Here is a 12,571-nt window from a genome sequence, read left to right as displayed (position 1 = left end):
GAAGTCGCATTATCTCGACAAAACCTCGTTCATACATCGCTTTAGTATTGCTTGACGCAACAGTCTTGGACTCTGTTATTCCAAGGATTTGGTCCTTCTTCAACCCCTTCTGGCAATATTGTGGACTGACGTATGCAAGTAAGACGCGACTCGCGAATCATCTTCCGACAACATCTTGCTGCCTGGCGCTGGTGATAGCGATATTTGACATCTCCACAATGAGGCCACAGATGATGTCCAATATTTCCGATCTCAGGCCGAGCTTATGGATTCTATAACCTATAGCAACATCAAGGCTGAAGACTTAAGGCGAGCAATAGGTTGCGTGGCATGCCTCTCTGCTACGGGCGCAGAATAGCTTGGCATCCACCCCAGAGGGCCAGAATCCGAGCCGGAAGAGCTATCCCCCCCTCTTTGACTGTTCAAGATGGATCGCTTCACTAAACCCTGGTCGAACACCCCTGTAATTGCTTCACGCGGAGAAATGGGGTAGTCGAGCGGAAGCCGCCGTCCTTAATTATGATTCTCTCCGCTTTCTGCTCATCTCCATCGTCTAGCAAACACCATGAGCAAAATGACTGAAAGACTGGTATAAATGCGACCTCGGCCAGGAACGGTGGTCGGCTAATCGACGGACTTCTAAAGGGCGACCTGACTGGATGATTCATCAAGTCGAGCAATCTACCAAATGCAGGTTCATCTGCACAAAGATTGAAGGGGAGGGTAGAGTCGTATCCAAGCGAGCGGCCAGATCTTCCCCCCATGCACGGTTCCTGGCCCGTTCTACCGTGAAGCCACGAGGGAAGGGAGCTGGAGAATAATGAACGTTTGACTACCCAAGCACATTTAGCATGGCACTAGGCCTGTTTCCAACTTACCTCGTGGCGGATAACCTTTGAATCAAAGCTGCGAACCCTTGTCGGCAATCAATGTCACAGCGCCCAGACAGCCAGACAAAGGCTTCGGAGGGTGACCTTCCTTCGCCTCAAGAGGAACAAGACGGGACAGGAAGAAGGAATAGAGCTCAATCACGGAAATTTGGCTCCCTGGAGAGCGCGTTCCGTTGCCAATGCACCCCTGAGCGAGTTCATAATGGATAAACGGGAAGAGACCCGACAGCCATGGTTAAGTTGGACGGAGGTGTCTGAACATATATGAAGACCTCCTTCTCCCGATTGTTTGGTCGAGGCGCGCGCTGTTCTGTCTACCGGCGCAATCGTCGCAATATCTCTTTTCAGGAACTCATCACGGCTTTCCAGTCATGATGGCGTCTTCTCTGTCCCGCTTGGGCCTTGCCACTCTCTTCATAGGCCTGGCAGCGGCCCAGCGTCAGATTGGGCCCGAAGAGAACCACCCCCCACTCACGACATGGCGCTGTACCAAGGCCGGCGGCTGCACTGAAGTCAACAACTTCATCGTCCTCGACTCCCTCGCGCACAACGTCTACCAGGCCAACGGCGGTGGAAGCTGTGGCTCCTGGGGCAGTCCGCCCAACGAGACGGCGTGCCCGACCAAGGAGGCCTGCGCCGAGAACTGTGTCCAGGAAGGTCTCGACGACTACAGCCGCGTCGGCGTCACGACGAACGGCGGCGCCATGACCATGTACCAGCTCAAGGACGGCGTGCAGGTGTCTCCGCGCGTGTATCTTCTTGACCCTTCCAAGGAGCAATATGAGATGATGCACCTGACGGGCAAGGAGTTTACGTTTGACGTCGATGTATCGAAGTTGCCGTGTGGCATGAATAGCGCCCTGTATACCTCTGAGATGGAGGCCGACGGTGGCAAGAGCGCGCTCAACACTGGTGGCGCTCGTCACGGCACGGGGTACTGCGACGCCCAGTGCTATACTACGCCGTTCATCAACGGTGAAGCCAACATTGAAGGATACGGTGCATGTTGCAATGAGATGGTGAGTTGTCTGTCCTTGGTGGGTACTCAAGAAGCGACTAACGTGCCATCACAGGACATATGGGAGGCCAACTCGCGTTCTGCTCATCTGGCGCCGCACCCGTGCAACCAGACTGGTGTCTATCTCTGCGAGGGCGAAGACTGTGCCTTTGAAGGCGTCTGCGACAAGAACGGTTGTGCCTGGAACCCGTACCGGTCAGTGACCAGCTTTGCAGCCCAATAGTATTGAACAGAACCTAACCCTAGAAACAGAGTCAACCAAGATGACTTCTACGGCCGCGGCTCAGGGTTCGATGTCGACACCACGCGTCCCTTCACAGTCATCACACAGTTCCCCGCCAACGAAGCCGGCGTCCTCACCGAGATCCACCGCCTCTACATCCAAGACGGCCACCTGATCCGCAGCGAGGTCGTCAACAACACAGATCTTCCGCAGGTCAACTACCTCAACGATGAGTTCTGCGCGGCGACGGGCTCGCGGCGGTTCATGGATCTCGGGGCGCACCGGGAGATGGGCGAGTCGTTTGATCGGGGCGTGGTGCTTGCGTTTAGCATCTGGTGGGATGCCGGCGGTGGGATGAGGTGGCTGGACGGTGCGCCGGAAGCCGGGCCATGCAATGAGACGGAAGGATTCCCGGAGAACGTTGTCAAGGTTGAGCCGAACCCGGTTGTGACGTTCAGCAATATCAAATGGGGCGAGCTTGGGTCTACGTTCAAGCCTCAGTGTAAGAACAAGCCCAGGAATGTGTAAGTCGTCTAGAGAATAGCAGTCCACTTTCATGCGTCGAGTTTTGTCATTCTCTTTCATATGTCGCCTTGTTGGTATGTCCGTAGACCATCATGTTTGGTAAGGCATCGTGACTGTCCTGGGGAAAGGTAAAGTTGTAGAAATGAAATAGTTGCGAGAAGGGAGAAGAAGGTTCCAGGCCGGAGAGGACCGCCGAACGCGGCCCCACCAGATTGGCGGCTGAGTCAGCAGTCCAGAGAGCTTGGACGCGTCGCGTAAAGTGGTCGGTGGTTCCTGCCGCCGATGGTCAAGTCGCCCCGCGGTTCCAGCTCCGACCATGGATAAGCTGCGAACACCTACACCTACTTACATATTCCCTCTCCGTCACTCTCGGGATGCCTTTCGACGTTTCCGAGCCATCGTGAATACATAACAGCGCATAACATGGAGGCAGCAACTGAGCGCCACTTCTTCCACCACGGCGCTCCGAAGCCTGGCGCAACCAAGACCGCCCTCAGAGTAGAGTATCCCACAGTCCTACAAATGCAATGCACTTCCCGATCATTTATGTGACACTGCTACATGATGGGAGCTTTTGCTGACTGGAATATACTGCAGGCCATTGAGAGGGAAAAGCTGGACTGCCAATGGTGCCAGATTCGAGCATTTCCGAACCATAAACAATACCCAATCACTATCGTAAACGAGGTCGACGACGAAATAATACCGCCCAACTTTCGATTTCTGCAGCACTCAAAGCTCGGTCACGGGGTACAAGCCGCAGAGGATAGTTTCCGAAGCGGATGCGAATGTGAAGACGAGGAAGAATGCCAGTATGCGGGCTGTCTCTGCCTGCAGGAGCAAGAAGACGACTCAGATGACGAGGGCGAAGCGAGAAAAAAGGCCTACATGTACCATATGCACGGCGTCAAAGCTGGGTTGCTGCGGTCAAAATTCCTGGGCTCAACGCGGCCCATTTACGAGTGCCACGAAGGCTGCGCATGCGACGTGACCTGTCCTAACAGGGTGGTCGAGAGAGGTCGTCAGGTTCCTCTTCAGATTTTCCGGACTGAGAAGACGGGCTGGGGTGAGTTGAGCTGAGAGGCTGCTGCTATGCTGGAGAGAAGCTTACTCTATGAGAATAGGTGTTCGATCGCTGCTCGACATTCGACGAGGACAGTTCGTCGATAACTACATTGGCGAGATCATTACACCACAGGAAGCCCAACGCCGACGGGATACGTCGAATATTGCGCAACAGAAGGACGTGTACCTTTTCGCGCTCGACAAGTTCACGGATGAAGACTCCCCTGACATGCGCCTGCAAGGCCCCCCGCTCGAGATAGATGGCGAATTCATGTCCGGCCCGACTCGCTTCATCAATCACTCCTGCGAACCGAATTTGCGTATCTTTGCGCGCGTGGGAGACCACGCCGACAAACACATTCACGACCTTGCCTTCTTTGCGCTTCGCGACATTCCCCGAGGAGAGCAGCTCACGTTCGACTACGTCGACGGTGTCAGCGACGACGCTGTTGATGCGAAAGACAAGAGCAAGCAAGGCGACATGGTTCCGTGTCTTTGCGGCAGCAAGAATTGTCGCCAGTTCCTGTGGTAGTCGTTCAGTATCAATGATATCTGTCTGGATTCGATCGCGTTTCTAGCTTCTGGTTTGTCGGAAGGTCGGATACCAATTCGATGCCAGCCGCGAAGTGCCACATACTGTCGGCGGTAGCGGGATTTGTGGAAGTCAAGGAGCCGTCAATGACGAAAGATGCCAACGTCATCGGCATCGGGCTTTTACAGAGCTTACCTCCAACCTTGCTGATAGGTACGGACGGAAGTCTGGCTTCAGAAATGGGCCCAGATCGAGAATACCGGGAGACAGCGGGCAAGGAAGACTGGGTCAGGTGCCGATACGGCATGACACGGAGGCTCCGTGGGTTGATGAAGCATCAAGCCTACAAAGAGCCCACAATTTGGATCTTCAGGGATGGCCGGTGCGCCCGGTTCGTCTGAAGAGGCGGACAACTCGGGACGTCAAGGGGGGATGCCCTGGATTGGGACATAAAGCATGGCCTTCCTGACGTCCAACTCGTGCACGGCGCACATGTTAATTGTCAAGTCGGAGGGGGCATGACGCGATGAAATGCATCTAAGCCTGGGACGCAAATTGAGGTGTCAGATCTGGTGTTGCGATGGAGACGCAGATCTTATGTGCTACTAAGGCAAACTTCCAAATTGGCGCTGGAGTCAGGTAACGGGATCTCGGCAATGGCGTTTCAATTGGTGTACGTAGTAATACGAGACGGGCCCCGGTCGATATCCATTCTAGAAGCGCCAATTTGAGCACCGCTATGACCTCTACGAATACTACTAGGAAAAGTTGAAGTGATTACCTAGTGAATTGCCTTCACGGATGGTGTCTCTAACTCGCGTGCGTGATCGAGATGTGCCGGTAGAGGCGCCTGCTATAAGCCATCGGTATGCAGTTGGCCGCTGTCCGTGTTTATTGATCAGGCGTCCAGTTCATGGTGGCTCAGCAGAACCTTGGAGTGATCCCCTCACAACCAACATTGAGGGCCAATCGTAGTGTATGTAGAGCACGAGGGTGAAAAAGAAGGCCGATGGAGGAAGAGTCTTGCGGCATGAAGCGAGTGGGTTGGGCTGAGGAATGCTGGGGAGGACCCTGTGCTGGGCCGACTTTTCGGATGGATCTCGCCAAGGCACTTGTGACCAAACCTGGAAGAGCTGGACTTACAGGAATAAAATAGTTGCGGACACTGAAGGGAGTTTGTGTGTCTGTACTCCGTACGGATATGAGAGACACTTAGGGGAGAGAGAACCATGTGGCTGGGCCGATCCAATGTCTCGATCCATTGTCTCTTAGCGTCTTTCGAATATTTCTGAAAGAGGATAATCCACGTGCAAACGGGAGACTCGAAGGAGCAAAACATGTCTTGATTTGGATGCTGAACCCAGAGATATCCCACGGTTGCGTGCATTCAAATCATACACAAGGTACGGAGTAAGGTAAGGTAAGGTACCTCGGATCTTAAAAGAGGAATGCTCAAAGGGGGAAAAGGGACGAAAAGTCGAGGTCCACTGCTTTCTCGCCTTATCTCTTCGCAAACGAAGCGGACGGGAAGCGAAAAACAAGCCCAATTTCGACGTCTCACAGCGGCAACCCACTGGACAAGCCTGGACTAGCACCACCCCTGCTGCCGATATCCTCTTCCGGGGAACTGCAACCACTGATCATCTGCTGCATTCTTTCCATTTTTTACCTCGAGATGTACTAAGGTACCTACCTAGGTATCCTTAGCGGTGAGCGATAAGGTACCAAGAGAGACTCACTCACCACACTCACCTTGCCTTCACCATCTCACCTCTCACCACTCACCTCACCTGCTACCTTACCTCTCGCAGTAATCCTTCCCTTCGTCACCACTGGACCCCAGGTGCCTCACCCACCCTCCCAAACACAGTCCTAGTCCCTCACTTTCTCTCGTCACTTTTCATCTTCTTCTCTGCTGCCCTCCTTCTGCCGCCTGCAACGTTTTTGAGGAGCTCTCCTCTGCTCTGTGCCTCTCACCACCCACCTTCTCTCTGCTCTCGTTCCATTCGCAACGCCTCCCCCTCGAATACGTACCTTTCTTGACTTCAGCTACACCACTTCCCGTCGCTCTCCCCACGCTCCGTCCGGGACCAACACGACACACACACACACACCTTTTTAATACACGACAGCCGCAGCTCGTCGACCAACCAGCGTCAGATCGTCACGTCAACGACACAAGGGTCTAGACCCTCCAACAGCCCATACTCGTTTCCTCTCCTCTTTCAACATCGCCCCCGTTTTCACCACCCGACCTCTCTACGGCAAAGCCACTAATTAGTTCCCGCCAACCTTTTGACATCTTTGTTCAGTACAGCTAGCCGAAGCTTGTCTTGACTCGTCTTTCATCTCGAGGTCAACGGCGACACTTGATCATCACCAACACGCCGCAAATCACAACCTGGGCAATGGCACGAGACGCATCAGCTTGCTAGAATCAATCTCCCTCGCCAACACAGAACCGAACACCCCATCCTCCATCTGAAGGCGTTGACAATATGGTAAATATTTACTTCCTCTCCCTCTCGTCTCTGTATGATACCGCCGTCGGACACTACTCCGATACGCCCAAGCGCTCTTCCTGCCAATACCTGCATACCTCGTCCGACCACCTCCCGCATGTTCTCAGACTGACGATCCTTCTTGCATAGGGCTGCTGTCTCTCCCGTCCCCAGGGCTCTAACGCCCACTACCCGGGTCCGACCAACACGGGCTCCGCGAGAGCTATCAACTCTGCGCCCGCCTCAGTTCATCGCGACGATGACTCTCCTGCCGAAACAACACAGACCTCCTCCGGTTGCCGTCGGGGCCGCCACTCCAGTATGCCTCTCGACAAGCACATCAACAAGCCTCTGCGCCGCCACGTCTGGACTTCTAAGGGTCGCGCCTGGACCCGTGTCGCAATAGACCGCGAGCGAAGAGACTTCTTTGATACCCGCGTTACTGGCCGCCCAGAAGTCTGGCAGTCTTTGCGCGCAGCCCTCGAGGTTATCTGGGACCCCGTCGGCCAGGGTGCCGCTGACGACGGCACCGATGGTCTTGCGACAGCACAAGGCATTCTTAATGCGGCAGAGATCACTCTTCCCACGGGTAATCTTGCTCAGGGTGCCTACGATCAACTGGGCAACTACTATCCCCTGTCTGAGTGGCTTGTCGCCAATCCCACGAATTTAGTAGAGGACGATGCCACGATTGATGGCGCCGACGAAGCGCTCTCTACTAGAGACCTCAAGGACGATCTTGCGGGAGGAGAGGAGACTACGGAGGAGCTGGACGAGGAAGACAACGTCCGCCGGAGAGAAGAGAAGGGTAAGGCCGTTGTCGACGCCCGGGGCCAGCTCTCCGTTCTAGCCCGCCTGAGCGAGACTGCACGCGATGTCACTGTCAGCTTTGTCAAGAGCGATAGCGTCAGAACTGTTGCTCGTAAGATCCAGGAGCAGTCAGGAGTAAGTAACATATCTTGAGCTCCGCCTCAGCCTAATTATCCTGGAGAGGGCATCATCTAACAAGCTCCCAGCTCGCTAGCACCAAAAAGATTCGCATCGCCTATATGGGCAAGATCCTTAAGGACAATCTCTCCCTCGCTGAACAGGGCTGGGCAGAGGGTCATGTGGTCAACGCCCTCGTTTTCGACAGATAGCATCATCGAGAATCGCAGGCGGACAGATATGCGTCCATTTGGCTTAAGACGGCATGGGTTCGCCGACTGAGAACGTCGTCTCAAGACATGCAACGCGATCTACACTCTTCTCCTCAGTAAAGAACGACGACAAACACAACGCACATTGCCATGGCGTACGCAACACGGCTGCAGGCATGGCGCCACCCCGATCACATTCGATTCGATTTGATTGGGTACACACCTCGGCATGAATTTTCCTTTGGTCTGGCTTTCCTCAGTCTGGATAAATACCCCCTTTCATTATGGTGCGGGACTCTTTTTTAATATTCCCTTATAGTCGATCAGGCGTTCCGGAGGATGGAAACCCACTGCCTCACAAAAGAAGTTGGTCAGCAATTCATTGCAGGCGTTCGTTTTTTCCATCATGAGCACTTCACAGATGTTTTGGTTCTCTCTCTTCTTAGTTGTTAATAGCGGTCATTACGATCATTCGACAAGCGAGCCTTTCTCCAAGGTGTAGGGCAGCGATGAGTGGCTGTCACTGCGGAGAGGTACAATACCAATAATTACTCAAGATCCGTTCAGCCTTTTTATGTGTTGCAATGCCTGTTCTCCTCGTGTGATTTAGGAGAGGCAAGTAGAGACGATGATCACCTTGGACTTTGAAAGTCTCATGCACACGTTCATACATGCCCACCCAAATTTGCGTGCAGGAAAAAGACCATTTGTTGAACATCAAGAACATCTCATTTCTACCTACTCATGACGCCTGACCGGGCTGCACTTTTTACTCTAACCTCAAAGAGATAAGAAAAGGAGAGGGGAGTCTCTCCTTCTCAACCCCCGCGCCCCCTTGTTCATTCCCATTTCAACTCAACTGGACGCTTTCAACAAGCTAGCCACCACCACCACAAGCTTTACTTTTCCCCGGCATACACCATCGAAAACTCAACACTTGTGTCTCTTTCCTGGCTCTTCATTACACCTGTAGCCATAGTGGGCCTCAGATAGCCAGGGGAACAAACCGCAAGTCTCCGTATATAGCCTTTCACCCCCTTTATCAGGTCTCTCATGCCGCTGAGCCAATCTTATTGAGACCCTTGAGGGATCCCAAGCTCAGGGCCAGACCCTGCGATCTGCTTCTTATTCTGACGAAGCCAGTAATCGGCCCGTCTTCGCCTTCCTTCTCGATACTCAAGTTGGCCAGAGCATCCTCGCCTAGAAATCGTGTTAGCTTGCAAATGCTGCGAATATCAATGAACCAGGGAAAGTAAACTTACCAAATACACTGCGAGCGTACAGGTTGGCACTCAGGAACTGGCAGTCGCCCTTCATGCTGGCCTCGGGGGTCAAGCAGTTCATGTTGGTCGCCGCCATCAGCTGCTCGAGGAAATCGCGCAGAGACTTGGCCTTGGAGTTGATGTTGACCTTATTCTCCCACTCAAACTCGGTCCACATCGTGCGGAACTGTGTCTCGGTACATGTTGCCGGCTGGATGTAGTCCATAATGTCCACATGAAGGTCGTTGAGAATGACGACGTTTGTATCCGTTGAGTGAGCACCGTCGTAGACAACGTTGCCAAAGATGACACCAGTGTCCGTAGAGGACACCTTGATTGTGCACTGCACGTTGTGGAAGTCATGAGGTCCCAGGTTTTGTGTCGTCGGCCGCTCAACGACCTTCAAGTCACCGAGAGTGGCAAACTCGACGGAGAGATTCTGCAGCGTCTCCATCGTCTGGTTGACCAGAAGGACGTCCAGAACGATGTCGAACTGGTGAACCTTGACGTAGGCCTCGGCGTAAACAGGGTCGGAGAAACCGGTAAGCTGCACCACACGGCTGAGCTTAGACGAGAGATCCTCAGCGGTGGCCTCTCCACCTGTTGCGCGCTCCAGGTCAACCTCGGTCTCGTCCAGACCATCGCTGGCATTCTTCTTCGAGAGCTGGCGGATCTGAACGACATCGTCAACCTGGATGGCCGTCTTGGCCTTCTCAACGGCCTCCTTGGCGGCCTTCTTCTTCTCCTCGGCCTGGACCATCGCTCTGAACGCCTTGCGGGTGTCGTCGAGGTATACAGTCTCGAGCTCCTTGTTCTGGGCGAACTCGGCAAGCGAGCGGACGCAAGACATGATGCGATCAACCGAGTCCTCATCAATGGGGGCCTTGACAAATTGCGACTGGCCGACGCGGATGATGGAGATCATGATAAGCATGGCCTCACCGCGGAGAGCATTGGTGCGCGCTGACTCGGCAGAGATCTCTGCGTGGCGCATAACCAACTTGACGAGGGTGGCGGAGAGAACGGTTGCGAGGTAGTAATCGCCGTCGAGAATGAGCTGGCGCAGAGGAGGCTTCTGGGCAGCCTTGACAGCCTCCAGCTTGGCAGCAACAGCAGACTGGCTGGTAAGGGCGGTCTCGGTCGCGTACGTTCCGTCGGCAAGAACCTTGCGGGAGCCGGTAGGTGCTGCGGGCTTTGAGTGTCCGTTGACCTGCTCCTTGTTCTCTTCTTCGCTATCGCCGTCCAGAAGTCGTTGTTCCGAAGCGAGAATCGGGATCTCGCCGAGGCTGGCACGAATGCTCTTCCATGCATCCCGAATGTCGCGCTCCTCCAGGGAGTATTCTCCTATGATCCACATGATACCTCTGTACACCTTTCCGGCACGCACCTCGCTGAGGGTGGCAACCAGCCTCTGGACGATCGGCTTCCGCAGCTTGGGGAACTTCTCCACGACCTCCTTGACGAAGTTGATGACATCGACGGCTGAAGTGTTATTGAAGTCGGCGATGAAGTCCATGAGCAGGTCCACGACGCTAGCGGCAACCTCTGAGAACTTGATGGCGCACTGGTGGATGGTGTGGATGAGGAGCTGGCGGTACTCGGTGTTCTTCTCGTACTCCTGGTCGACAGTCTTGGAGAGCTCCTTCTTAAGCAGCAGGACAACCTCCTCGACATTCTTGCTTGACACCATCTCGAGAGCAATATCCAGAGCCTTGCGTCTGACATCAATATCGGGGCTGGAAAGAACGCGGAGGATCTCCATAACCAGGTCGTCCAGAATACCCTCGTTCTTTTTCCGCAGTTGATCAACCCGGTCAAGCACGATGAGCTTGACATTGTTATCGGCCTCCTTGATGCTGAGCTCGATGAACTTGGCGGCCGCGGCCTTGACGGCGACGGGGTTGTTGGTGAGGGCGGTTAATGAGGAAGCGGCTTCGTATACGACGGTCGAGGTGTTGGCTTCGAGGAGGTCGAAAATGAGTCTGAGATACCGTGCCTAATCAAAGTCAGATGTGCGACAAGGCAATGTCCGTTCTCGGTTCTCGTTACCTTGTTCTGAGAGTTCTGGACGGCATCCTTGCGGATGAACTCGAGCTCAACAAGCTGCAATAGCTCTTCTGCGTTCGGGATACCCTCAAATACCGTGCTCAGGTAGAGCAGTGCCTTCTCGTGGTCGATAGAGGCCAGCGCAGCAAAAGCGTTGCGCTTGCATGTGGGATCGTTCTCGGATTCGAGGAATGTGGCAATGAGCTCTGAGGCATCGGGAATCAGGCTGGCGGAATGTGTGTAGATGGAGGAAACCGCAAAGACGGCGTTCTTGCGCACATAGGCGTGGCGGTGCTCGAGACATTGTCTGGCGGATGAGAGGAGAGGCTCGATGAGCTCGGCTTCTCTAAGCTTGCACAAGAAGCGAAGAGTGTTTCCCCGGATGTACTCGTTGGGGTGCTGCAAGTCGTTTCTGATACCGTTGCTAAGGCCAGAGTGTCAGCAGGGGTGCAGCTGCGAAGGGAACGAACAAGCCAGCCACGAACCAGACCAAGATCATTTCTTGCTTCAGCTTGCCATTGGAGTCGAGCTTGGGGCAAATCTCATAGTAAAAGTACAATAGCTTCTTCAGAGCCTTGTGCTTCGAGGGCATGACGAATCGGATGATGTGCATGAGCAAGTTGGGCATGGGATCGCCATTGAGCATGATCGTGAGAATGCGCTTCATGGTCTCGACTTTGCTCTCGTCGGTGCCCTTCTCGAGCTGCGTGCGCAGGTCCGAGAGGGAGGGAACGTCGGCGGCATTGTCCTGGTGCACCAAGCTGTACGCATTTTCCAGAAAGGAGGCCATCGTGGCGGGTGCGGTGTGATGTTGCTGGCGAGGTGCCGGCGCTGTGGTTGAGGACGTGTTCAAGGGGGAGTTCGGGGTGTTCGAGTGGGATGTATCGAAGCTGGGCGGTGGGGATTGGACGGTCTAGGGACGGGGGTGGAATACGTGTTAGCTAAGGGAAGCTGTCTATCGCTGCGAGTTCACAACCCAAAGTGACCAAACTTGAGGGGATTGGGGAATAAGACGAACATTAGGCCATCCAGCGAGACTGTCCTCTTCCACACGAGTCCTAGGTAGTCATGCGTCGCCTTGTTGTGCTGTGTTGAAAGCAATAAGTTCCGACATACGGCTCGGTACCTGGGCTCTCTCTCACACTCTGGCCTCCATTTCGTGAATATCTGTCCCTGGGCACCAGCGCCGGACAGGTGTCACTTACTTAGGTAATCACACGTGATTCAGGTTTTAATGGGACTTGACCCCTTGCCGCCTTGCACAAAACACGGAGACGGAACGGATTAACTGATAAGAGCCTCCCTTGGCGGGCAAGAGCTCTCCATTGGCGACTGGAGGAAGCTTGGACCATGTCGGATCGGACCCCGCT

At 54.3% G+C, this 12,571-nt stretch overlaps 5 protein-coding genes across 5 annotated transcripts; 3 read left to right on the top strand and 2 right to left on the bottom strand.

The window, feature by feature from the left end:
• Window positions 1-1,261: 1,261 nt before the first annotated feature.
• CLUP02_05081 (glycosyl hydrolase family 7) lies at window positions 1,262-4,253 on the top strand (the record flags this gene model as incomplete). Its single annotated transcript, XM_049284090.1, has 6 exons — window positions 1,262-1,909; window positions 1,964-2,103; window positions 2,161-2,633; window positions 3,090-3,169; window positions 3,254-3,722; window positions 3,781-4,253. The coding sequence occupies 6 exons, from the start codon at window positions 1,262-1,264 to the stop codon at window positions 4,251-4,253; spliced, it is 2,283 nt and encodes a 760-aa protein (XP_049141233.1).
• Window positions 4,254-5,199: 946 nt separating this feature from the next.
• Window positions 5,200-5,592, bottom strand: CLUP02_05080 (uncharacterized protein; the record flags this gene model as incomplete). Its single annotated transcript, XM_049284089.1, has 1 exon — window positions 5,200-5,592. One exon carries the CDS (start codon window positions 5,590-5,592, stop codon window positions 5,200-5,202), a length of 393 nt encoding a protein of 130 aa, XP_049141232.1.
• Window positions 5,593-6,751: 1,159 nt separating this feature from the next.
• CLUP02_05079 (ubiquitin domain-containing protein) lies at window positions 6,752-7,893 on the top strand (the record flags this gene model as incomplete). The annotated part of the gene is made up of 3 exons (XM_049284088.1): window positions 6,752-6,874; window positions 6,929-7,699; window positions 7,771-7,893. The coding sequence occupies 3 exons, from the start codon at window positions 6,752-6,754 to the stop codon at window positions 7,891-7,893; spliced, it is 1,017 nt and encodes a 338-aa protein (XP_049141231.1).
• A 53-nt stretch (window positions 7,894-7,946) lies between these two features.
• CLUP02_05078 (uncharacterized protein) lies at window positions 7,947-8,886 on the top strand (the record flags this gene model as incomplete). Its single annotated transcript, XM_049284087.1, has 4 exons — window positions 7,947-8,108; window positions 8,315-8,389; window positions 8,504-8,582; window positions 8,771-8,886. 4 exons carry the CDS (start codon window positions 7,947-7,949, stop codon window positions 8,884-8,886), a joined length of 432 nt encoding a protein of 143 aa, XP_049141230.1.
• A 58-nt stretch (window positions 8,887-8,944) lies between these two features.
• On the bottom strand, window positions 8,945-12,357 carry CLUP02_05077 (uncharacterized protein; the record flags this gene model as incomplete). The annotated part of the gene is made up of 5 exons (XM_049284086.1): window positions 8,945-9,093; window positions 9,156-11,151; window positions 11,205-11,625; window positions 11,687-12,114; window positions 12,346-12,357. The coding sequence occupies 5 exons, from the start codon at window positions 12,355-12,357 to the stop codon at window positions 8,945-8,947; spliced, it is 3,006 nt and encodes a 1,001-aa protein (XP_049141229.1).
• Window positions 12,358-12,571: the final 214 nt, after the last annotated feature.

This window comes from Colletotrichum lupini, chromosome 3 (assembly GCF_023278565.1).
Source record: "Colletotrichum lupini chromosome 3, complete sequence".
Classification (NCBI taxonomy): Eukaryota; Fungi; Ascomycota; class Sordariomycetes; order Glomerellales; family Glomerellaceae; genus Colletotrichum; species Colletotrichum lupini.
The sequence above is the reverse complement of the archived record's forward strand: the minus strand, read 5'-3'. Positions and strand labels throughout refer to the sequence as shown.